The following is a 27,767-nucleotide window of genomic DNA, read 5'->3' on the forward strand; positions in this document are numbered from 1 at the left end:
TAAACTTGCTAAGCCAAGCTGGAAGTGACCCATTTACAAAACAATTGTTTCAAACTTGCAAGCAATAGAATTTGAACTCTAAACTTATTGCTTGCAAACCAAACAACACCTTAACCATCTTTACTCTATGATATAAAATATATGTAAAACAATAAAAAAAATCATTGCTGGAAATAGCTTTCGTTTCACAAACCAAGATTTCCCCAAACAAACAGTAGAGAATGCAGTAGAAATATGTGTGAATACAAAATCGCAACCTAGACATTATATATATATATATATATATATATATATATATATATATATATATATATAGAGAGAGAGAGAGAGAGAGAGAGAGAGAGAGACCACACTGAAAATATAGCTACTGCATTGTTAGATCGGATAAAGAGAACGTTCCCAAAATTTAAATTAACCACCTTCTTTCATGAAGAATCCAATCTACACATTTTTCCATTATCAAAACAATTTTACTGATCCAGAAGTTATACCTATACATGGAGCCCACTTCGAGACCTGCCGCAAGTTCTAGATCGTACATAAGCACACTTAGAACTTCACCTCATGCTGTCTGTTACCCTGAAATCAGGCTCAGCAGCACCGTTCCTGAGCCAGTTGAAGAGCTTGAGCCAACCATCAGTAAGGGGAGGAGTTGCTCTTTGCACTAAAGCTGCACACAAGATTCTTCAGCCAAATATGAACGCACTGCAGACCCCCAGCTGGACCGCAAACTCGATGAGAAACAAATAAGAGGAAGAACATGTCAATTTTCTTCATCAGCCTTCAGTTTTTTCCACTTGTAAGCAGCTTCCAAAATTTTAAGGTTTGGCACCATCGCCACTTCGTCGGGAAATATATAATCATAATACTCTTCATACCTGCACAAGTTAGATTGTTGATTCCTCAGTTCTAGCATTCAAATACTAGTAAAATGCAATACCAGGATGAAAAAACAAAAGGAAATAAAAATGAGCACCATCACACAGAGTTGTAATGAATAATAGATCATACCCAGAAGGAGCATTGTCTTCTGTTACAATGGCCCTCTTCCGTTTGACCTTCCTTGGTAGCTTCTGGACCAAACTGACATCACCAAGGCTGCCAAATTTGCTCTCCATGTTGAGCCATTCTTCTAGCAGCATAGCTCTCTCTTCCTTCTGTTCAGGAGCTGCTGTTCTGAAGTAGTTGAAGGCCCGCTCAAATACGCCTGTTGCATATGGAATTTTAAAAAGAAAAAGATTTATAGCTATCACTTTGACACAAAACAACAAACATTTAAATACAGTTCTATGATCCTAACTCACCACGAGAAAACAAGAGCCGCTGCATCTTCTGCTGAGCAGATGATTCATCCTGTGCCTCCATTTCATTTTCCTCTTCCAGATCAGCAGAAGACTCAAACATGGCATAACTTAGCCACACCTTCAAATGCTTTGTGCGATCCAGCAACCTTTCATAAAGTTGCCTAGTTCTATCATGTTCACCCTCAGCTATCTCAAAGTCTATGTATGCCTGCATCAATCCATCAACATGGCATTGCCAATCATCAAACTTATCATTTAACATGGGTACTTACATAAGGGCTGCATAACCTTGCTGGCAGAGTATAACACTACTACTGGTACAGGATACTCCTAGGTACTGTTCAACTGGGTTTCAGACCTGTCCCAGCCCCATCTTACTCAGTTTACTACAGTCAATGTAAGCTCAAACATGCAGTTCAGAATCAAAGGTTTCCAGTGTTAACTATATATATTCATTGATTATTTAGTCAGTTAACTATATATTTTTGACATATTTTAGAGTTTTGGTTCATGATTGTCAGTCCATAACATAGAGCATTTTTTTAAATGTAGTCCATACACCAGACACACACACCTATACATGCAAAAGTACACAAATTTATGCTATGTTTTACAGAATACATATAGAGCTATGAACTAAAAGCCTAAAACATGTTGAAGTTATATAATCATGGCTGCACCCCATACCCACCTTTTAGAACTTCTGTGTCATATTCAGTGTTGTGAAAAGCGTTGAGGCGTAGCGACGCGCTCCACCAAAATTTGAGGCAAGGCGTAAGCCTCGAGGCGTAAAGCGTAAGCCTCAAAGTTTTTTTAAAAAAAACTTGAAAAAACTATAAAAAATATCTAAAATTATAAAAAAAATAAAAAAAAATCTTTATTGATGAAGCAACAACCAACAGGAAATAAAAAATCTCAAAAAAATACTGAAAAAAATATGAGATTAACATGTAAAACAGTAAAAGTAACATTAATGCAACTTAATCTATGTAAGTATCTAAAAAATAAAACATGGGCATTCATTAAATTAAAAATCGTTTCACTTTCTACAGCTGCATGCTTTCTTGAATTAAAAAAAAAATAGGAAAATTTAAAAAAAGATAAACATCGTACATCTGCGCATGAACCGCAGCATGGAATATCAGTAAGCATCCTTGTGCACAAAAAACAAACGAATTATTCTTTTCTAAAAAGAATCAAAACTGCCCTGGAACTTAACACATAGATCACCTTCTGTCAATGTGCTTAATACAGAAATTCAAAACTGTCATTAGGCTTAATACATCTATACCCTGTTATGGAACTTAACATAAATAAATTTCTGTCAATATCCTTAATACAAAAATTCATCAAAACCGAAAACATGCAATCAATCAAATAAATCTAAGTTGAAAAATGAAATCCTATGTAATCAACATAGAACACTTCGTTTGCTGGGACCCAAGAATGCCAAATATAAGAATGCACGAGAACTGTTTGTTGAAGTGTGCTACTCTTGGTTCTTTCTTATACCAGGTCTTTCTGACCCAGTTTAAACAAATTTAAATATTATGAACTGTATTTTGCAGCTGCTATTACTTCAAAAATAAGTCTGACACATTAGAGGAAGCTGAGAGAGCAATGCTGGAGACATTGTGAGAGAGCAGACGTAAAAGATGGGCAGACAATTCTGGATATTGGGTGTGGCTGGGGATCTCTTTCTATATACATTGCTCAGAAATACAACAATACCCATGTCACTGGAATTTGTAATTCTGAATTGATGCAGGCCTTCATTTGGTATGGTGTTACTGAAGCCAGGAAAGGCAGATAGTTGAATGAGTACTAGTCACCTCCCCAATAGACAGAGGTGGACTAGGCATCACCAAGTTAGATGTCTTGATCAGAGCCCTGCTGGCAGACTAGGGGTGGGTGTGATGCACTGAAGACAAGATCTGGGTGTGATGCACTGGAGACAAGATCTGGCATGGAGTGGTTTCGAAACATGCCTTATTAAGTGCTGAGACTTCCCCTAGAGCTCGCATGTTTTCATGGTTGGTCTCTCTTGACAACCCAGTTTAACCTTAAAAAGAGAGACATTCATGTGGCCAGCAAATGCATTATGTGTGAACACGAGGAAGAAGACTATACAGAGATCCTACCTTAACCGGCGTTTGGGGCTGTTGTTCTTGTGAGGAGATCACCGACGGCGGTGGTCCTGCTGTCGCGCACGAAAATGAGAGGGAGATGGGAGGCAGAGGGAGATAGGAGGTGAGAAAAAAAACTAAAAACACATAAAGGGGTCAGTAGGGCTTTGTTTAAGCCCTAAATTTTTGGTCGAATCAGGGTTTTGACCCTCATTTGACCAAATAAATCAAGGCGTGCGCGCCTCAGTCCGAGGCGTGCGCCTCAAGGCCTATGAGGCGCACGCCTCAAGGGTATTGCGCTTTATACCTGCGCCTCAAGGCACAAAGGCCCTCGCCTTGAGGCGAGGCGCGCTTTTGCGCCTTGAGGCGTGTTTTTAATAACACTGGTCATACTCATTGTACCCGTTGTCACACCCTTACCCATGTTGTAGATAATAGGGTGTGTTTGATTCGGGGACAGGCCTGGACAAGGACACCCTGTCATGTCATGTCATGTCCGACGACAGCCCTGGACAAGGATGGCAGACACCACTTTTTCAAAAGTGTCCAGGGTGTCCTGTCCCCTGTTCCAAGGGGGAAGGCGGAACTCCCCCGGACACAAAAAAGCATCCCCGAGGGACACTTTTCAAAAGTGGCTCACCATTAGCGTGGGTGCCCGTGGGCCCACGCATTGCACAGACAGTGGACACTACTATTGAATCACGGGACGCACACAAGCGGGGACTGACCAGTCCCTGCCCAGGTGCTGCCCCGCGTTCGATATGCAGTGACAAAGCGGTCCCAGCAGGGCCAGCTTTGCTTTCCCTGATTCATAATTTAAATGGTGTGGTGGGACCTATGAGTTGCACCCCGGTGGGTGCAACTCACGGGTCCTGGACAAACGCCACCTGGTGGTGCGACTCAGGTCATGGACAAACACCACCTGGTGTGCCCAGGTAACGTTTGACCAGCTATTCAAACACACCCTTAAGGTTCTCTGGTGTTGGCATAGGAAATGCCACCTCCAAATCCTTAAATCAACTACCACCATGGAGAGGTGGTAATTCACAAACGTATCACCGATGTCCACTCCAATGTCAGCCACCACCTAGTTCAGTTTGAAAGGTGCATTTATTGACCGGCCCACTTCCCAAACACTTTTCATTGGAAATGGGAAAGGAATGAGTCGAATGACTAAACTATCCCAAACAAACTCCATGAGAAGTGCCAAAATCCATATTTTTTATTTCAAATGTGGAATCCATAGCTGCAACCCCAGCGTCTGACTCCCAAACGGAGCCTAAAACACCACACACACACACAAACATGCAAAAGTACACAATTATGCTACATTTCACAGAACGCTCTACATAAGGAGTTATGGACTGAACATGTCATAGTTATATAATTATGGCCGAACCCCATACCCATCTTTTTGGAACTTTTGTGTCATACCTATTGTACCCGTGTCACACCCTGCACTGATACCTATGTGATAGATATTAAAACACAAAAAAAGTGCAACATGACAGCACAGATCTTTAGAATTGTGTTTTAACTAAGAGATTAGACTTTGTACCACAAAGAAAACATATAATCGGTGACACAATATTCTCTCCAGTAAAGTAACAACTTTTGAAAAGAGGGAGCATAACTGCGATCACAAGATAAAGAAGTATTCACATATTACACATGAATAGTTGAATGAATTAGAACCATGAACAAGCTAGTCAAGGGACTGTCGAGCATTGGAACATTAGTTGAATGAATAGAGTAGAACCGAGAACAGGCTAGTCAAGGAGCTACCGACTGTTTCAATCAGTAAATAATACACTGAACAAATGCAACAAAAAAAGGCAAGAAACAAACCTTCCACAACAATTCTGGCATGTCCAATGCAGGTTGAGCTATTGCAAGCTCAAAAATTTCCCTGGCCCTTTCTGTCTCACCTAATGATCTCTCCAGTTCAGCAAACTTGCTCCAAGCATAGCAATTTGCAGGAGCCCATTCAAGATACTTTTCATATAGTGTTCGGCAGCGGTTGAAGTTTCCAAGCTGTAATTCAATTTCTATGTACTTCTTGAAAATCTGAGGCATGGGAATTGTAAGTGTCATCACAAAATATAAAACTTTGAAAATATTAAAAAGAAAAATGAGGATCTGTTTTTCAGACCGAACAGAACTGAAACAAGAATTTTACAGTACTTTATCTTTTGGTGCCATCCCAATCGCATTTCCCAACACCTGGCGTGCAGCCTTCAGATTCTTCTGTCGTATTTCGAACTGTGCAGCCATCAGCCAAATCTTTGCAAATGAAAATTTCTTGTGAGGAATTAATTTGAGACATTCCCTGTGTTGTGCAGAAGGTACATTGGAACTTTGTCAGCTAAACTACCATACTTCAAACTAAGGAAAACTAACAAGAAAACAATATAGAATACAAATTATAAAGAGCAAAGAGAAAAAAGAAGAAGAAGGAAACAAGTATAAGCTGATGGCTTCAACTTATCATATGTCAAGCAACTCAAACATAAAGTACCTAGTAACCAAACAGCATCAGTCAATGCTATGAAGCTTTAAAATGTTTGGCACAACACAGAGATCTCTAAGCTTACAAAGTTTGAGAACGTACATAGATAGCTCATGGTTCTGTTATCCTATGACTAATCAATGGTACTGAAGCAAACTGTTGGCGGTCAACAAACACTGTCAATGCTTTCCCATATGAACAATGCATTCAATGGTACTGGCCCCTGAAAAAGTGTATATTGTTTCGGGTTCGGGTCTGGATCTTATACCAGACCCGAGTTCATTGTAATGTCTTAAATGTATTTCTTTTCTTTTGGGTTGGGTTCGGATATTATATTAGACCCGACCCGACCCATGTACACTTAAGTGTTTTATACCATGCATTAGGTCACAATTTCTGTGTGACAGAAATCGTGACAGCCGGTAGAGGTCCCTTTAGGGTTTTCTCTTCTCGTCTCTCTCTCTCTCTCCCTCTCTTTCTCTGTTTTCTCTCTTAATGCAGGTGCAGATCAAATTCTATCATGGTATCAGAGCGGGCGAAAATCTGATCATGGTTTCTGCTCAACGAATCGATTCCAAAAGGTGTGTCTTGTGAGATCTTCTCTTGTTGGGTCATCACCTCTCCTCCTCATCCCTCTTCTTCTTTCTTCTATCTTGAAGTCTCTTCACCTTAGGGCAGATCTGATCAGACTCTGCTGTGCCCTAAATTTGGGCAACGGATCTGCCCCTCTCCATTTCACTCCACTCCTTTGGTCTTTATCAGATCGTCAGGATAAGGGTCTGCTACTGACGACTGTTCTGTCGACCGATCTCTAATCAGATCTGAGATCAGTCTCCAATCGATTTCAACATCTACTTCTATCGTTCCCTATGCTCCTTTCGTTACCAAACCCATTTTCAGCCAAAAATCATATTCAAAATTTATTGTATTGTTTCTGATCAGATCTGCAACTGAGATCAGATCTGACGCTATTTTTCTGACATTACCTTATGAAATTTCTTCTTCTGAATCGCCCTTTTTGTTTCAGACTTCCTTTCTTGAACATTTTGAAAAAAAAAAGGGGGGGTTGAATCTGATCTGGTTACAAAAAAAAGGGGGGGAGACATTACAACTAGACTTGACGCCACCAGATTTGACGTGATCTCCAAAAAAAAAAAAAAAAGGGGTTGGGAGAAGGTTGATTTTTTGTCTGTTGATTCCTATTCTCTATGGATCCCTACCATCCTCAATAAAATCTTTCTTCAAGTTTTCTTAACCAACTTGTTTCTGAGAAGTTGAATACCTCAAATTTCTTGATCTGGAAGAGGCAGATTATTCCTTTCATAAGGAGTCAAGGCCTCTTAGGTCACCTGGATGGAACCACTTTAGTTCCACCAGAATTTAGCCCGAGAGAAGAAAAAGATGACAAAGGGGTGAGTTCAATCGTGTATGTCAAAAATGCTGAATTCCTCAATTGGGAAAGAAAAGACCAGTCAGTTGTTGCATACATCACATCCACCCTGTCTCAAGAGATCCTACTTGCCATTCCTGACAATTGTACAGCTCTTCAACTCTGGGAACGACTGGTTCAGACGTATTCACAGGTTTCTCAAGCAAGAGTAGTTTTTTTAAAAAGAGAATTTCAGTTGTTAATGAAAGATTCCATGACCATCATGGAATATTTGAACAAGATGAAGACCATTACAGATCAACTTGCAGTTATAGGGTGTGCCGTTAGTGACAGTGACATGGTGCAACAAACCCTGAGTGGATTGGGATCTGACTACAACATGATAGTTACTTCACTATTGTGTCTCCCTGTTCTTCCTACCTTTGATGAGCTACGAGCCAAATTGATCCAATATGAAATGACTCTGAAGGGATTCTCTGAAGAAACTCATAATCATTCAAATTCTCAAGAAGTTTTTGCTACAGGAGTGACCTATGGTAGAGGACAAGGGCGAAGTGGACACGGAGGGCGTGGTTTGCTTCCCACTCCAAACACGTTTACTCATGCGCAGGGAACAAGATCCATCCCTACTTGCTTCTTGTGTAACAAAAAGGGACATATCAAGGCGAACTGTTGGCATAATCCAGAGAATAAAGGAAAGAATCCACAGATAGAAATCAAGAAAAGGTTCACAAATACCAGAGACAGTGGAGAGATTAAAGATTTGTTGATATCTGCCTTGTCAGAGTTAAAATTGAAGCAGAATGATGAAGGCACTTGGTTTGTCGATTCCGAGGCAGCGACTCATGTGACAGGCGATGCAGGTAAAATTTCTAATCCTATTCCTTATTTTGGAAAAAGTAAGATTGTCACTGGAGATGGATCCCACCATCCTGTTTTCCATGTTGGAAAGACTGTTATTCCCATGTCACATTCCACTCTTACTCTTTCTGACGTTCTTCATGCTCCTGACATTAAGAAAAATATTGTCTCCGTCTCTAAACTTATTGATGATAATAATGCTTCAGTTGAATTCACTCCCTTCTCTGTGCAGGTCAAGGACCTACGCACGAGGGAAACATTCGCTGAAGGAAAGAGACGAGGCAACATGTATGTTTTTGAAGAAGCTCCATGTCGTGATGTTCGCCCTTCCCACCTGGTTTCGAAGTCTTCATCAGAGTCATGTTCTTCCTCTTCTGCTAGTGTTTTTAGTATCTCTGAATGCAATAAGCCATCCTTATGGCATAGTAGGTTAGGACATTGTGGGAGTCATTTTATTGAGAAACTTGTTTCTAATAATCTCATTCCAAAAGAAAGTCTTAAAGGGGATGAGAGTAGTCATAAATGTTCCAGTTGCCTTTTGTGCAAGAGTCATGTATTGCCTTTCAATTCAATTAATAAGAGAGCTTCAAAACTTTTTGAGATCATTTGTTCTGATGTGTGGGGACCCGCCCCAATTGTCTCTGGATCTGGATGCAGATATTATCTAATCTTTGTTGATAGCTATTCTCGATACACTTGGATATATTTCATAAAAAATAAGTCAGAAGTCTTCTCTTTGTTTCAAAACTTCTTTTCCTTGGTCAAAAACCAATTTTCTGAGTCCATTCAGTTTTTCCAATGTGATGGAGGTGGGGAATTTTCATCCCATGATTTTATTTCTTTTCTTCGAAATAACGGAATAGGAAGAAGGGTGTCCTGCCCTCACACTCCTCAACAAAATGGGATTGCTGAACGAAAACATAGACATATCGTTGAAAGTGCCATGAGTATGCTTCATGACAGCAATCTTCCCACCAACCTATGGACAGAAGCTTTTCATTCTGCCGTGCATGTGATAAATAGATTGCCAATGGTCATTCTGAAAAACAAGTCTCCTTATCACTGTCTCTTTGGAACTCATCCTAGTTATCATGATCTGCGTGTTTTTGGATGTGTTTGCTATGTGCATGTTGATCGGTCCCTGAGAAACAAGTTTCAAGACAAGGCCCAAAAGTGTAGGTTTGTGGGATACGCAGATGACTACAAAGGATATAGGTGCTATGATCCCACCAACAAACGCATCAGAATCTCAAGAAATGTTGTCTTTGATGAGCAAAATTTCGATGACAAAGCTGATACAACCAATATACCAACTGAAGTTTACTATCCTTGGTTGAGTTCAGAACTTTTTGCTAGCGCCAGCGAAGCATGTTCACCAGATTGCGTGCAACAAGAAGAAGAGATGTCTGAAAACACTGAGACGTCGGGGTCACAGAATTTAGAAAAAATACCTGGTAGATATAAAGGCATTGTTTATTCCAGACACAGACCGATGACATCAAGCCATTCAGATCATGCTTCAGTCAACAATCTGACTCCTTCTCACACTCCTGAGATTAGAAAATCAAGCCGCATACGACACCCCATTGACAGGTGGGTCAGCTATAACAACTTCTCCTTGGATCTTCAGCTGTTTTTAACTGCTCTCAATAAAGAAGATGAACCCACTATGTACTACCAGGCAGCCACCTCTATCAAGTGGGTAGAAGCTATGAATGATGAAATGCAAGCTTTGCATGAATGTGGAACTTGGGAAGTTGTTCCCAGACCGCCTGACAAAAATGTTGTTGGATGCAAATGGGTCTACAAGATAAAGTACAAGCCAGATGGAACTATTGAGCGATACAAGGCAAGGCTCGTAGCAAAAGGATTCACTCAAGAAGCAGGGCAAGACTATGATGAGACTTTTAGTCCGGTTGTAAGAATGGGAACAATTCGGATTATTATCTCTCTGGCTGTTGAACATGGGTGGAAGTTGAGCCAGCTTGATGTAAAGAATGCCTTCTTGCATGGGGACTTGAAGGAGGAAGTGTATATGGAGCAACCCCCTGGATATCAAGAACAAAATTGTAAAACCCATGTGTGCAGGTTAAAGAGAGCTATCTATGGTTTGAAACAAGCATCTCGCTCTTGGTTTGATAGCTTCTCACAAGAGATTCAGAAACATGGTTTTTCGCGTTCCATGCTGGACCACTCATTGTTCTTTTTTAGAAGCCAGACTGTGACCACTCTGTTATTAATTTATGTTGATGATATTGTTATCACAGGAAACTCTGTGGTTCACATCCAAGAAGTGAAAAACTTACTAGGTCAGAGGTTCAAAATGAAAGATCTTGGAACTCTACGCTATTTTCTTGGTGTAGAAGTTGATAATCAAACTCATGGCTTGACACTCACACAGCACAAGTACACCGTAGATGTTCTTCGCAAGGCAGGTATGAAAGACTGCAAACCTCTGGGAACTCCGAGTGTGATGATCCCACCAGGTATCGAAGCATAATAGGAATGTTACAGTATCTGACCTTCACTAGACCATATATTGTTTATTCAGTTAATCAAGTATCTCAATTTATGCATGCGCCACGTACTGGACATATGGAAGTTGTCAAGAGGATCCTTAGATATCTGAAAGGGACTATTGGGGATGGATTGACATACTCACCACAGTCATATGGAAAAGATAAGCATGAACTCACTGTATATTGTGATGCAGACTGGGCTGGGGATCCAGATGAACGAAGATCCACATCAGGATATTGTGTCTTCATTAGAAGAAATTTAGTCTCTTGGAGCAGTAGAAAACAAAAAGCTATCGCTAGATCAAGTACTGAGGCTGAATACAGATCTATGGCTGCTGGCACTGCCGAAGTCACATGGATCAGACATCTACTGACTGAAGTAGGAGAAAAGATCTCCCACACTACCTTGCTATGTGACAACCAAAGTGCTATTAACATGTCATTCAATCCAGTACATCACAATCGTGCTAAACACATTGAGATTGACCAACACTTTGTGAGACAGAAAGTTGAAGAAAAAGAGATTGAGCCTGAGTTCGTCCATACTGAACAACAAGTTGCGGACCTATTTACGAAAGGATTAACAAAGGATCGTTTTTGGACGCTCAAAGGCAAGTTGTGCATGGTTCACAACCATGCTCAACTTGAGGGGGGGGGTGAAAAAGTGTATATTGTTTCGGGTTTGGGTCTGGATCTTATACCAGACCCGAGTTCATTGTAATGTCTTAAATGTATTTCTTTTCTTTTGGGTTGGGTTCGGATATTATATTAGACCCGACCCGACCCATGTACACTTAAGTGTTTTATACCATGCATTAGGTCACAATTTCTGTGTGCCGGTAGAGGTCCCTTTGAGTTTTCTCTTCTCGTCTCTCTCTCTCTCTCCCTCTCTTTCTCTGTTTTCTCTCTTATAGCAGGTGCAGATCAAATTCTATCAGCCCCAAGTTAGATGTCCTTGGTGATTCAGAGTTATCCCACAGGATAAATGAATGCAGGCGCAAAACAGATGAATCAAGAAGAGAAACCAGCTTGGAAAACACATGCGCAAGCGGAGAACAAACCATCCAAGTCAAAATCGAGCATGTTCCATCTCAGGTCACATGGGAAAGACCAAGCCTAACCCGAGATTCAGTTGCTCCTGCTCTTTCTAAATAACACCGGAAACCGCCTGTCGCCAAGATGCCTTTGGTATTAGATAAGAGGTGTAAAAAGTAAACACGTTCACATTTTACATGGTCCACAGCTGGCATTCTTACCGCAGTTTAGAATTGCAAGGAAAAAGACAAGAATGCCCCCATTCTTCTGATTTTCAGTTACATGACAATGGTACCCACTTATAACAGTAAAATCTGCCCTTCCCTCTTCAATCAACATGCAGCAGAATAGCCAACTCCACATGAAATAGAAGGAAAGATAAGATTACCTTCCATTTCCCCCTCTTAGTGAAACAGGTACCATTTGTAGTTTTGAGTCAATCATTGTACAAGGACAGTCACTTCCTACATAGAACCCTGTTCATTTTAAAGATGAGCATAGAAGATACGATATCACCAGCATTCATATGTAAGAGGACACTGGAAAGGGAAATTATAAACATGAACTGATGAAATTAGTAAATTCTGTTTTAGTTAGTTGACTTTTTATTATGATTTCATTGTTGGATTGTAAATATTACTTGGGGATATACACATACACACAAGCACATTATATACATAGGGAAAATATTGGCTACACTCTAGAGTACAGTAATCTGTAGCTGAATCTCATAGGTGCAAACCTATGTCACACGGACTCGGCTAGGGAGGTGCCGCACCCGAGTCGACACACCCCGACACGGGTGCGGCTTAGGACACGGCCCGGACTCGGTCAACGTTGAGTCGGACTCAGTCAACGAGTCGAGGCTGAGTCCGTCCTCGTTTTGGATTCAGTCAACGTTGACCAAGTCCAAAAATGTCCATTTTTGAAATATGTTTTGGATCAGGGTCGGGTCCGGATCTGGACCCGACCCAGATCCAATTTTTTTTCGAACCCTAAAAGGGGTTTACGACAAAGGGAGGGGCTTACCCTGTCGATTTTGCCCCCCCCCCTATCCCCTGCAGCTTCCTCACGCCGGTGATCCACTCCGACGACCATAGCCGCAGGCGACGCCAGCCACAGTCTCCCCCTTTCCTCCGTCAAGGGGTATGCCCCCCATTTCCACTCTCTCCTCTTCGTCCAGCAGGGGGCTCCCCCTTCCTCATTTTCCGCCAAGTGGCGGAGCCTCTTGCCTCCGCCCCCTGCCGAAAAAAAAAACGAGGTAGGGTGCTCCGCCCCTGCCTCGTTCTCATTTTTCGGCAGCCCCCCCCCCTCCCTGCACCCTCTGCTCACAAAAGAGGGGTCCCTGTGCCTTCGATTCACAAAGGAGGGGCTCGGCCCCTCCTCGTTTCCCTTTTGTCCGGCGGGGCAAGGCTTGACTCGGCCTGTCAGCCGAGCCCCCTCCTTCCCCCACTCCTTACACCTGTCGAGCACCCCTGCCAGAAAAAATAACGAGGCAGCGGGCTCTGCCCTTGCCTCGTTCTTATTTTTCGACAGCCCCCCCCCCTCTCTCTACACCCTCTCCTCGCAGAAGAGGGGCTCGGCAAGGTTCAGCAGGGGCTTGAATTAGAATATTCTATTTTATTTACTTATTTTCTTTTCAGTTTTCACTTTTCAGATATAATGGCAAGTTCTAGCGGTAGTGTCAATACATTTGGTTCAAGTTTTAACCCTGAATTAAAAGATTCTCAACCACTTTGGAGGCTTGTGACAAAAGGGATAAAAGTTGGTGGTGGTGGTGGGAATATGCAGTTTCATTGTAATCTATATAATACTGCTTTCACAGGTTCTTATACGCGTGTGAAAGCACATCTTTTGCATATTCGTGGTCGAGAAATTAGGGCATATTCTGGGGTTGACAAAGACATGTTAAAGCAATTAAAAAAAGAACAAGAGGAAGCTGAAAAGAAGAAAATTATAGAGATCGGAAATGATTCGATTAATTTGTCTTTTTCTATTGCTAGTGATATACAAGAAGTGCTTTTAAAGAAAAGAAAGATAAAAAACAATAAAACAATACAAGTGTCATTCAAAAACATGGAAGAGCAGAAATTGATAAAAAGATTGGTCGATTCTTTTACTCAAGCTCAATTCCTTTTAATGTAGCTAGAAGTTCATACTGGAAAGATATGATTACATCTTTGGCTAATTGTAATATGAGTAGTTATGTGCCTCCTAGTTCAGAAAAACTAAGAACAGTCATTCTTGCAGAGGAAAAAAAATAGAATTGAAGACTTGTTAGAGACCCAAAAATTTGCATGAAAACGACATGGAGTGTCGATTGTTTCTGATGGGTGGACTGATATACAAAGGCGACCACTGATAAACATCATTGCTTACTCACTTAATGGGCCAATCTTTTTAAAGACTGTTGATGCATCTGGAGAGTATAAAAATGTTGAATATTTAAAGAGATTATTTGTTGAAGTGATAAAAGAAGTGGGTGAAGAAAGTGCGGTGCAAATCATTACCGACAATGCTCCAGTTTGAAGTCGTGCAGGAATGAATTTGGCAAGTGAAGATACATATTCACATATTTTTTGGACTCCTTGTGCAGCACACAGTTTAAATTTGACACTTAAGAGTATATGCAATTCATCAAAAGATTATGCACATGCACATGAAATGTGCTTATGGATTGAGAAAATAGAGCATGATGTTCGAAATATTAGAAATTTTGTTGTAAACCATCAACATGCCCTTTTTATATTTAATAGGCATTCTGATCTCAAGTTACTGACAGTTGCTGAAACTCGTTTTACTTCTCTCATTGTTATGATGAAAAGAATTAAGCAACTCAAGAATGCATTGATGATGATGGTGACTGATCAAGATTGAGATTTTTATCGTACTAAAGATGATGTCAAGGCTCAAGCTATCAAAAAATGCATCTGTCATGATTTTTGGTGGGATAAAATTACACATTTTGTTGAATTTACAGAGCCTATTTGACAGAGATGTACCCATGCTTCATAGAATTTATGAAATGTGGGACAATATGATTGAAAAAGTTCAAAGTATCATTTTTAAACATGAGCACTTGATGATTCAGAATTTTACAATCATGTACATTCAGTTTTAGTGAGAAGATGGGATAAAAGCAATACACCTTTGTATTGCATGACACACTCTCTCAATCCAAAATACTATGCAAAAAAATGGTTGACAACAGGTGTTGATCGTGTTTCTCCAAATGAAGATCCTGAGATATCAAGAAATAGAATGATATGTTTGGGAAGATTTTTTAATGATCCTCACATGTTTAAGGTTGTAAATAGCGAGTTTGACAAGTTTTATACTGGGAGATTTGATTCTTTAGCAGCACTCGTGGCAAGGGACGAAGAAGATCCCCTTAATTGGTGGGCAACATATGGATCAGAGACACCAAATCTGCAACGTCTTGCAATGAAGTTGTTATCCGAATCTGCTACATCATCTTGTTGTAAAAGAAATTTGAGTACATATGCTCAAATTCACAACATTAAAAGAAACAAACTCACTAGTAAAAGAGCAGAGGATTTGGTTTATGTTCACTCAAATCTACGATTAATTTCTCGTCGCACCAAAGAAGATTATAGGTACTTTTTTTTCTTTGTATTCAAAGTTTGTATTTAAATATTTGTATTCAAAGTTTTAAGTTAGATACTAATATAGTCATTTTTTTATGCAGTTATAGACCATCCAAGAATTGGGATGTAAATCCAGAAGATTTTGACTTGGAGGAAAAACATAATTTGCATACTCTCAACATGGACTACATCGATCTTGTTCTTCCCTCAAATTTAGACGATGAGGCAAATTTATGATAAGTTTTGTTGTTTATCACACTCGCAAGCTTCTTTATGTGTTATATTTTGGTAAGTTTGTGTTGTTAAGAATTGCTTTTTTATTTTTGCTTTAAAATTTACAATCTTTATGTGTTAATTTATTGTTATATATATAATGATATATATTCAAAATATATATTTTTTTAATATATATATAACCGAGTCCCCGTGTCCGAATTTTTTGAAATTACGCCGCACCCGTGTCGCACCCGCACCCATGTGACATAGGTGCAAACTTTATTTGGCCAACTTGACCCCAAGAATAAGTTTAGCATGGTCCATTTACTAGGAAATGCACTAAGGATTGGGTGGTTTCAATGTAAAACTCTAATTTTCATAATATTGTAAATGTGTGGCATTGTAGACCGTTGAATTTTGTAGCGCATAGAAAATTTGCTTAAACAACACATTTGGACGATCTAAAGCATGCCTTTGACTAAGCAAACTATATACATAATATCTGTGGGTAGCCAATATTTCCTATATATATAAATACATATGCCACTAATATTGTGTTTACAATATAGTTGGAAAATCATAGATAAAAGTTACATCTGTAACGACCCTAACTCATACCCTTTGAAAATGCGGAATATTTTTTTTTATAACAATGCGGAAAACTTCTCAAAGACCAGGGGTCCTCACAGTTCCAATTCCAAATGGATAGTCAAACACCATAAACGAACTTACAACCATCATCTATAAAAACCAAAACAATTTCTTTATTGATGAATAAGAGTGAAATTCAGAGACAATGTTTTATTCGACTGAAAATAAAGCAACAACTGAAAAAGCAAGAATGACTGAAATAAAAGAAAGAGTTACTTTGTACCCTGCTGAAGCCGTCAAGCCCAAGTATGACTCTCATTCGTTCCCAGTAGCCAGTTCAACCTCACTATTCACCATTTCCTTTGAAAAACCAACAAAGTAGGGTCTTAGAACCGAAATTCTGAACACAGCTACTTCTAAAGAAACCATGTGAGACAAAAAACATGGATAAGATTTCATATAACGATTTGAATGAGTGCAGATATAACAATTTGCAGTGTCTAACAATTCATACATGCAACAGATTGTATATACTCACTAATCGAGAACAGTAAAACAGTACCATATATCAAGAACTAAATAACCAAACCTTGCAGCATGTTTTCAGGAAGTAAATTACATACCACTACCATATCATGTCATGATATATAGAACAACTCAAATATGCATGATCTAATGCAATAACAAGAAGATGCATGATTTCTTTTCAATGCATAAGTCCTTTTATTATCTTACCTTTAAGTTTCTTTTTTCCTTTACATATGCATGCCCTATTAAATGCACACAACTTTTAAGTTCCTCTTTTTAATTATTGTTGCCTGCGGATACACCAAACGGGTACAATCTCCGAGGTTAAGTAGATTCTCAGAGTAGCTTAGCACACAATCTATATTTTATTACTGGGTTCCAACTTAGCCCTCGACCGAATCACCTTCGGAACATTAGACCTCCACATCTAATGTCGGAGACACAAAAGACACCACACGCCCACAAGTGTCACTTCCTTGGTACCAAAACAATCACAGTTGTGACCAACACACCACCCCCAAGTAAAGTGGCGGACTCTCCCTAAAACCGTGGCCAGGAGAAGAAACCTCAATATCGGATTCAGGGGACAAAATTACAGCACACGAAGTTTTTGCATCCTCACAATCTCTCCAAGACTGTATCTCTAAGATCTTCATTCTCCAGATGGAAGATCCTAGAACATAAGTTACATTGTTCTTTATTATGTTTTTAATTTACCTCAATTCTTTAAGTTTGCAACACCCTATGAAAAAATAAAATGAAAACCCGCATCATCCCTTGCGAGAACCCTTACAGAACTCCAACCAGTGAGGACAACTAGAACAGTGCAGTAGTGTGCAATACCAACTTATGTGGTTTAAGTAATGCAGTTAAATTATATGTGAGACGAAAACCATCCCACGGCTCTCCAGGCCGATGATGGTTCATTTAGACCATCGATGCATCATATGTAAAAATCCTCTCAACTTGCAATTTATGCAATAAGGTCATCAATGCCTCCAAATGCACATCCATTCAAACACACTTAACAATGTGCATGAGTTATCACAACCATATGCATGTGCCATCCATGTGCCAGTGTTTTCATGCAATCCAATAGACAAGCTTTTAAATAACACATGGAACTCTAGACAGGAGTATAATGTTCAGCTAGAGACAACAAAGCAAGACACATTACGTATAAAATTTCAGTTTTATGTGTCCATCCTCCTTAAACAGTGTAACATGAACACTATTATACACAGCTGAAAATTTCAGGTTATGTTTCAATAATCCCACGTTGCATCTTACAATTTTGAGCTTAAACCACACTCAAGCACCAACTTATGCCAATAGACATCCTAAAGCCAAACATTAGGTAACACATGCAAGATCCTGTCAGACCTTAATAATTCATTTACCTAGCAGAAGTGTATCACACTATTCATGCTTTAACGGTTTAGGATTGTGTATATCCATTTATGAAAATAGGAAATCAAATTAACATCATTCAGCTGACTACGAAAATGTATGGAAATCAGCCCTGACAAAAGTAACCAAGACATATATATATATTGGAACACATACTGACTTTAAGTCTAATTCAAAACATCGTATGGTGTTGCATCATCAAACACATCTACCCCATGTTTCGGTATACAGGGCAGTGTTCCATTTTGAGGATAGAAAGATTTCAAAAATAAAGGAAATCAATTAACAAGAAATTGCCTATATGCAGATCATCGGACAGTCCCTTTTCCTCCCCTTTCAAATTACAGGCATAGACATCCCCTTTGATATCACAATAACCAAATGCAAACCGAAAATATGACTTCAAATTCTAGAAATCCAACATTCAGTCCAGAATACAATGCTCCATTATGGAAATAGCAAGTCAAGATTTTGCAGTAAATTTCTAAGGCCTATTTACCCCATTATCAACAGCAACTACAAGTCCCCAAACAATCTTTATGTACTCGGTTTTCAAGATTACAAGTACTCAGATTCAAATTCAGCATATTTTCGGTAAGTAACGGTATCAAGACCTAAATCCACACACAAGATCAACTGGATTCATGATTTTAAATTATCGTTACCATGTTATATCCAAGGATAGAACATTTGGTAGAGAAAACAGAAACACACAGGAAAGACTCATGTATCTTTCTACGAACCTACTACCAAATAGGGTTATATATAAAAAAAATCATTCAAGAACCTTCAGATTCAGATTCCCCCTTTCTTTTTCTCATCCTATGCATATTCATGGGTTCCCAACCAGGGAACTCCCAAATCGGGTGCCAAGACCACTGGAAACCCCCTTTTTCACCTTTTGAAAACGAAACACATTCGCCGATAGGGGTTTTCTATGGACACTACCTCAAATCACACACACGGAATCAAACCCTTGTTCGATCCCTCACCCCATTTCCAAAAAGATCCGTACCTCTTACGGTGGTTTTCCGGTGGCCGGAGACTGCCGTCACTGAGGGATGCAGACTGGTGACGCTCCTCCCTACTGTCGTGAAGGGAGATGCTCGAGGAGCCCTTGACGGTTGTGGATGGTCGAAGCTTCGCTGTGGCCTTCAATGGCAGCTGGTAGCCCACGTTGTCTGACGATGGTGTTCTGCCCTCCGGTGTGCGCACATCGAGAGAGAGAGAGAGAAGAAAGTGTTGGGAAGGGGGTTTTCCCCCTTTTATGGCAAGACGCTGCTCCCCCTCCTTCCGGAAAATCAGAAGGGTTGGTTACGCCGGGCGTACCCCCCTCTTTCCTTTTCTTGATTTTGCCTGCAAGAATCGTGCATAAGGCACGATTCCGATTTCTGTTTTCTTTTAAAAACAGTTACACGGGTCTGGGTCCGAGCCCCGCGATATTGAGTCCATTTTAAAAATAGATCCTGATCGCCCCTGAATAGCGGATCCTCGGTTGGATCCATTTAGGTCCAACTATGGATTTGTCCCCCTTTATACCAGAAATTTTAATTTTATAACTAATATTAATTGTTCATTTCTTTATTTCATTATGATTTTATATATACATATTACTATATATTTATATGGATCCATAAGGTGGACCCCGAACCCATCTACGCACCATCTTAATTTGTTATCACGTGAATTATTTAATTAATTAAAATTATTGCGCTTATATATACATATAAGATTATACAAGATAAATTTATTCGTAAAGATCCCTTTATGGGTCCCGGATCCGAGACTTGGATTCCAGGCCCAAATCACAATGTTATGAAATTTATATTATAATATATTTAAATAAATGCCTAAAAAATTGTGGTTATTACAACATCAACTTAATCTGACCTCATAGATGTGTTTAGCATGTATGTATATATATATATATATACATATATCACTGGCACCGATATCTCGCAAGAAATACCGATATTTTAGCCGATATTAAAGGTAATATCTCATGTTATTTTTGAGAAAAAACTCCTTTTTTATTTTAAGTTTGCATTTCCTATTCTTTTGTTTCTTTTATATTTTAAAACCTTTAAAACATGTTTCTTTATATCTTTGGAAGAAAAATAATGCAAACCTTATTATTTTCTTAGCTTTTTTGTTGTTATTTATATATTTTTTATTTTTTAAACTCCTGAGATATTTTCGAGATATTTCGAAGATTTATTAACTTTTGAAAATCTCTCCCAAGAAATACCCTCATTGAGAAATTACCCTTAACAATACAGGTGCCTATATATATATATATATATATATATTACTACTACTATGTTTATAATCTGACCTCATAGATGTGTTTAGCATGGTTTGTTTGCTCGGCATCACACTATGGATCATTTTTTTATGAAAAAAATAAGATTTTATAAATCATGAGTAGGGATGGCAATGGACCGGGAATGGGGCGGGGGACAAGGTCTCCACCCTCGCCCCGTCTTAAAATCTAGACCTCCATCCCCGCATGGGTTTGGATTTTAACCTCCACCACCGCCTCCAATCCTGTTTCATGTCCTCGTTTTATGTCCTTCATCCCTGGTCCAAACGAGGCGAGGTGAGGCGAGCCCCGTTTCCATCGGGTCCACTGCCTTCTCTAATCATGAGATTTTGGTACATTATGAGCTATTGATTTTTTTAAGGCCCTTGAAGAACCAACTTAAGTTTTGCAAAAAAATGAATTTTTTTACTAAAAAAACTATATAGATCACATTTGTAAGGTTCAATTTACAAAAAAATGAAAAATTTGTGGAAAAATGTAATGTTTTCTATTAGATTGCATGTGTAAACATATGTAGCAAATTTATACTCCATACCAGTATTGTTGAAAACGTGTCTCAAGGTGCAAAAGGCGTGCCTAGCATTGAAGCACAACTCTCTGGGCCTTGATGCGCACTAACATAGGCTGAGGTGCATGCCTCATGAGTTATGAGACGTACACCTCTGTGAAAATCTCTACAAAAAGAGATTGTGTGTAACACCACAATACAAGAAATACAAAGAGTGCACAAAGGCACAAAGGAGAACACTCACAAGTGCACGAAGGCACGGAGACACATGCACAAAAGCATGAAACAAAATGAACTTCAATTCATAAGTTCCCAAGAGGGGCTTTACAAAAGCATTGTTATTGCATATGCACTTACAAAAAAGGATATGTTTACAAGGGCCACTAAGGCCTATTTATAATGCAAAAAGAAGCCGCATGGTGCAGCTCAATATGACTGCACCCAACGGTCACATTTGTGACTGTTGGGGCAGCTCCAACAGCTATATGGAGTTGTCCCTTTCACAACAGTCAAAAAGAAAAAAAGTGTAAAAAGAAAAAGGTGTAAAAGGCAAAAGTAAATAAAAAAAGTAAAAATGTTAGCCCATTAGGGTGGCTGACACCTATTGAGTAAAGAGACTGAAATACCCCTGATGGGTATTTCAGTTTACAGTTAAAAGAGACATAATATTTTAACACTCCCCCTCAAACTTAGGGTGTCACGGCCGAAAGTTTGTCAAGAAGGAAGTTAAATCTTGGAGAACACAACGCCTTGGTGAAGAAGTCTGTTAGTTGATATTCTGATGTAACATAAGGAAGGTCAATGGTTTTTCTTAAATATTCTTCACGAACATAGTGGCAGTCCATCTCGATATGCTTCGTGCACTCATGAAATGTGTGATTTTTGGCAATGTAGATTACACTTTTATTATCACAACATAATTTTGTGGGCCCTTGAACTTGAATATTCATATCTTCCAACAAGTTGTGAATCCAAACAATCTCCATGGTAGTAGATGTCATGGCTCTATACTCAGCTTCGGTGGATGAAAGCGATATTTTTTGTTGCTTCTTGCATCTCCAAGAGATTAATGATTCACCTAAAAAAATACAGAAACCAGTGGTGGAGTGACGGTTATTTGTGTCACCTCTCCAATCAGAGTCAGTAGAAGCAATTAAACTTAATTCAGACGTAGAAGATAGAAATACTCCCTTGTTTACTGTACCCTTTATGTATCTGATAATGCGAAGGATGGCGCTCATATGGACTGTAGTAGGTGCATGTTGAAATTGACTAGCAACATGTACTGCATGAGAAATATCAGGCCTGGTAATGCTGAGATACGTTAGGGATCCAACCAGTTGCCGGTAAGGTATGGGATCTTTTACGAGAATCCCATCAACAATCTTCATCTTTGAACCTACTATTTCAGGAGTTTTGCAGACCTTGTCATCTGTGATTCCTGATCTATCAAGAATCTCACAAGCAAGTTTAGTTTGAGACAAAAAATAGCCTCTCTGAGAATTGGCAACCTCAATTCCCAAAAAATATGTCAGAAATCTTAAGTCTGACATTTCAAATCTTGAAGTCAAAATAGATTTAATGCTCTTGATTCCTTTGATATCATCACCTGTTATTAACATATCATCAACATATAACAATCTCTGCAAATATCTCTTCATAGTCAATCCCATATTCTTGACTGTACCCTTTAGCTACAAGACGAGTCTTATACCTTTCAAGAGAATCATCACTCTTAGTCTTGACCTTGAACACCCATCGACATCCTATAGTTTTTTTGCCATTAGGAAGAGATTGAAATTCCCAAGTGTTAGCTTTCTTAAGAACTTTGAGTTCACTCTCCATGGCTTCTCTCCATTCAGTACATTGTTTGGCTTCTCCAAAAAATTTTGGTTCAAAATAAGAGTGAATGGCACTCAAACAAGCTCGATATTTAGGAGAGAAAGAATCAAAAGATACGAATCTAGAGGGAGTCCTTCTAGTTCTTTCAGTTCTCCTAAGATGAGAATCATGAGTGGAAATAGTCTCACTAGGTTCACTATATAGTTCAATAGCACTCCTAAAGGTGCTTCTATCTCTATGAGAATAAGTGATGGGTTCTCTAGATACATTTTCTTCTTGAGGGGTAGAAGGGTTAGAGTTATTGTTGATGACAACCATTTAAATTTCACTATTATATATTGATTCATCATCACTAGAGATATCATCATCCTTAGATAAAAAGTAAAAAAGAAAGGAGTAATCGGCATTTTGTAAATGAGATTCATTTTTTTCAAAACCACTATCATTTTCCAAAAAAGTTACATTCCTTGAAACATATAATTTATCATTCTTAGAGTCATAACATCGAAATCCTTTTTGAGTTTTCGAATAGCCAAGGAAAGCACAAGGAATGGTTTTTTGTGAGAGTTTATCATTTTTATCGGTAAGAACAAAGCACTTACAACCAAAAACTCTCAACCTATTATAATCGGGTTCTTTTTCATATAGAATCTCAAAGGGAGAAATTTTATCTAAATTTTTGGATGGAAGTCGGTTGATAAGATAGACTGAAGCAAGAGCCGCTTCGGCCCAAAAATTAGGAATATTTTGGGAAATGAGAAGGGTTCTAGTGGTTTCAATGATATGTCTATGCTTTCTTTCGGCCAAACCATTTTTTTGTGGGGTCTTAGGACACGATCTTTGATGGACAATGCCACAATCCTCAAGATATTTCTAAAACTCATTAGAGAGATATTCACCTCTGAAATCGGTCCTAAATATCTTTAAATTATTATTAAATTGATTTTTTATCATCATATGATATGTTTTAAAACATGAAAAAACTTTATGCTTATGTTTGAGAAAATATATCCAACAATATCGTGAGAAATCATCAACAAAAATCACATAGTAAGCAAAACCACCTTTGGATATGACAAGTGTCGGTCCCCAAACATTTGAGTGAATAATTTCAAAAGGTTTATTACTAAACATAGTTCTTGGTTCAAAAGGTATACTTCTCATTTTTCCAAGAATACAATCATTACAAGAGAAAGTATTTTTACAAAGATCTTTAACAAAATGTAGATAGGATAACTTGGTAATGTTGGGATGACCAAGTCTCTTGTGCCAAACATTTATATCTTTATGTTGGGCCACATTACAAAAGGTGTTTTTAGGAATTTGAAGAAAGTCTACATAGTACAAGTCTCCTTTCCTAGAGCCTTCTCCAATCAATCTCCCGGACTGGTGATCCTGTATTAAACATTTATTAGATAAGAATTGAATGTTACACCCAAGGTCCGTGAGTTGAGAAACGGAAAACAAGTTTAAATTTAATTTTGGTATAAGTCTAATTTTTGGAATAAAGAAGTTTTGGGTTTTAAAATTTCAAATTCCCATAATTTCGAGAGAAGTACCATCCGTGGTCGAAACAAAAGAAGGTGACTTTTGGATGGTTTAGATGTAGTTGCCATTGCTAAAAGTTTCTTCCATTTTGGGCAAACCGGTTTGATATGACCCGGTTCTTTGCAAAAGTGACACGAGATTTTGCTATAATCTCTTCTTCCTCCTTGATTTTGATTCTTAAAATGAGGAGGTCTATATGTTCTTAAATTGTTACCGGGTCTAGAAACGGCATTAACACCATCACATTCTTCTTGATTTATGGACATTGCAAGCACACTAGGATTTTGCTTGCTAATGCCCATACGGGTTTCCTCTCCACTTAATTTAGTTAAGACATCTTCAAGAGAGGGAGAGGTAAAAGAGGATAGGAGAGAATATCTTATTTGCACAAACTCGGGCCTTAGCCCATTCAAAAAATTGAAGAATCGGTCTTCTTCTAATTGCTTATGACGAAGCTCTATGGCTTCTCCACTCCACTTGAGTTCAAGCATGGCAGGCTCATCCCAAATTGAAGAGAGTTCCGCAAAATACTCTCTTATAGACATATCACCTTGAACAAGAGTTAACGCTCTCTTTTGAAGATAATACTTATGGGACAAGTCCCTAGAAGTATACATCTTCTCAAGATACTCCCACGCTTGAGAAGCCTTTTTAAACTTTATAATGTTGGCATTAATCCTTGTCTAAACGGAAGAGAAAATCCAAGACAAGATCTTGGAATTCTTCATTTTTCATTCCTCATGTTTCCTACTATATTCCTCAAGAGCATTAGTTCTTTCATCTCCCTCAAGGATTTTGATTTCCCCTTCTTTAACCAAAGTAATTTTAGGCTCTGGTTCCGCAATTGAGCCTTGAATGTAACCCCAAAGTCCTTTCCCTTTGATGTGAGCTTCCATATTTTCGGCCCACACGTGATAATTTGAGTCAGTTAGCTTAAAACCAAGAGAAAAATGAGAGTCTTTCTCACCCATTAAAGAGGAAAGAAGAAAGAAAAGAATACGTACCACAATAAGATTATAAATCTTTCTTGTTGTAGCAATCTTCTAAAAAATTGAATGAAGAAGAGTCTTCACTCCAATCACCAAAAAGTTGAAGGCACGTTTTTCAAGGCACTTGATATTGAGAAGAATCACACCAATTTCTTTCTCCAAACAACCTTGCTCTGATACCATGTGAAAATCTCTACAAAAAGAGATTGTGTGTAACACCACAATACAAGAAATACAAGGAGTGTCCAAAGGCACAAAAGAGAACACTCACAAGTGCACGAAGGCACGAATACACATGCACAAAAGCATGAAACAAAATGAACTTCAATTCATAAGTTCCCAAGAGGGGCTTTACAAAAGCATTGTTATTACATATGCACTCACAAAAAAGGATATGGTTACAAGGGCCACTAAGGCCTATTTATAATGCAAAAAGAAGCCACAAGGTGCAGCTCAATATGACTGTTGGAGCTGCACCCAACGGTCACATTTTGTGACCGTTGGGTGCAGCTCCAACAGCTATATGGAGTTGTCTCTTTCACAACAGTCAAAAAGAAAAAAAGTGTAAAAAGAAAAAAGTGTAAAAGGCAAAAGTAAAGAAAAAAAGAAAAAGTAAAAATGTTAGCCCATTAGGGTGGCTGACACCTATTGAGTAAAAGGACTGAAATACCCTTGATGGGTATTTCAGATTACAGTTAAAAGAGACATAATATTTTAACAACCTCAAGGTGAGGTGCGCCTCATTCAATTCAAGTCAAATGGGGATCAAAGCCCCCATTTGACCCAAATTTGAGGGCGAGCCTGACCCTTATTAGGGTCGGGCCTCTCATCTTTTTCTCACTCCTCTCATTTCTCGTCTCTCGTCTCTCCCTCTTCTCTCGCTGCTCAATCATCCCTCTCTCTCGTCTCTCCCTCCTCTATCGCTACTCGACTCTCTCTCTCTCTCCCTCTCTCTCGTGCCTCGCCTCTAAGAAGAAGAAGCATCTGAAGAAAAGGAAAAAGCAGAAGAAAAAGAAGGCACACCACACCTCTTCTTCTTCCTATCCCTTCTTTCACCCCCTCTTCATTTTTCTCTTCTCCTTCTTTCTCTGCCTCTTATTTCCCCATTGTTTCTTCTTCTTCTTCTTCTTCTTCTTCTTCTTCTTCTTCTTCTTCTTCTGTTCTTCCAACCTTCAGCTCACCTCCTCCCTCTTCTTCCTCTCCTTTCTTCTTTCTCCCCTCTTCATTTTTGTTGAATAATTCTTTGAAAGCATACAACAACAACAACTACGCCTTCATCCCAAAACAATTGGGGTCAGCGATATGAACCAAAAAAGAAATTCATTTTGGGTCTTCCACATGAATCCTTTTCCTCCAATCATTTCTATCCAATGCCATGTCCTCGGTGAGGTTCAAAGCATTCATATCCTTTTCTATCATCTCCATCCAAGTCTTCCTAGGCCTACCCCGACCTCTTTTAACTAATATATTTTCCCACTTCTTCAACCTTCTAACTGGAGCATCATTAGGCCTTCGCCGAATATGTCCAAACCACCGTAAACGATTCTCTCGCATCTTATTTTCAATGGGTGCAACACCTACCTTCTTACGTATCTCCTCGTTCCGAATCTTATCTTTTATTGTATGCATAGTTAATTTTTCTGTGAAAGCATGCATAGACAGACTTGTTGAATAATTCTTTACCTCTAATTTTGTTATGGTCTTTTATAATTATCAGTGATATATATGTAGAAAAATTTTGCATGTGATCCTTGCTCATTTTTTAGCTATTGTTGTGTGTCATTATTATAATGACCCCAACTTATCCCCATTGAAAAGTGAATTTTTTTTTAAACAATTGTGGAAACCATACCCAGAGATCCAGGGCCTGCCTTACAGACAATGCACAATCCAAACCACAAGGGATCTTATATTAACCCAACAATCAACTAATTAACTTTATTCATCAATAATTAGAATTTAAGAACATAATCAAATAAATGTCAATAATAATGAAACCACACTGTCACAAAGAAAATGCCAGAAAGTAGTCATGCAGCCTCATAAGCCTCCAATAGCAGACGTCTTCATCATTGGGTTTCAGGTCATGTGAATAGTTATATAAGCAGTCCTAAAGAAACAGTCATGTTGCAGTCCGGAAACCAGTCATATAGCAGTCTGAAATTCACTTTTCTATGAGACATAGCAAGTGCTGAAAAATATAAAGTGTCGATGTCATGCATCAAACAAAACTCGGCACAGCCAACTGATTTCCAGTGTACGTAAACAAGTCTAAGCCCATTAAAAAATATGAGTTATTTCCATATAATGCCCACGAGGCAATGCTCCTGATCTGTTTTCTACCAGATATTAGCATCAGCCAGTTACATTATTCATATATACCTCAGCAGGAAATGATTAGTTACCTAAATGAATGGCATCAATAATGTTTAGACTTTAGATCATTGTTCGTCATCATCA

At 38.9% G+C, this 27,767-nt stretch overlaps 1 protein-coding gene across 1 annotated transcript in view; it reads right to left on the reverse strand.

The window, feature by feature from the left end:
• Positions 1 to 353: 353 nt before the first annotated feature.
• LOC149844736 (uncharacterized) overlaps positions 354 to 27,767 on the reverse strand; it is a 43,721-nt gene continuing 16,307 nt past the window's right edge. Inside the window, exons 3-7 of the mRNA XM_089995241.1 lie at positions 5,615 to 5,759; positions 5,279 to 5,497; positions 1,305 to 1,512; positions 1,012 to 1,207; positions 354 to 878 (exon numbers count right to left, since the gene is read on the reverse strand). Of these exons, the coding sequence (XP_089851367.1) occupies positions 764 to 878; positions 1,012 to 1,207; positions 1,305 to 1,512; positions 5,279 to 5,497; positions 5,615 to 5,759 (883 nt within the window). The 3' untranslated portion in view covers positions 354 to 763. The remainder of the gene's footprint in view (positions 879 to 1,011; positions 1,208 to 1,304; positions 1,513 to 5,278; positions 5,498 to 5,614; positions 5,760 to 27,767) is intronic.

This window comes from Nuphar pumila, chromosome 2, assembly GCF_984573655.1.
Source record: "Nuphar pumila chromosome 2, dmNupPumi1.hap1.1, whole genome shotgun sequence".
NCBI lineage: Eukaryota > Viridiplantae > Streptophyta > Magnoliopsida > Nymphaeales > Nymphaeaceae > Nuphar > Nuphar pumila.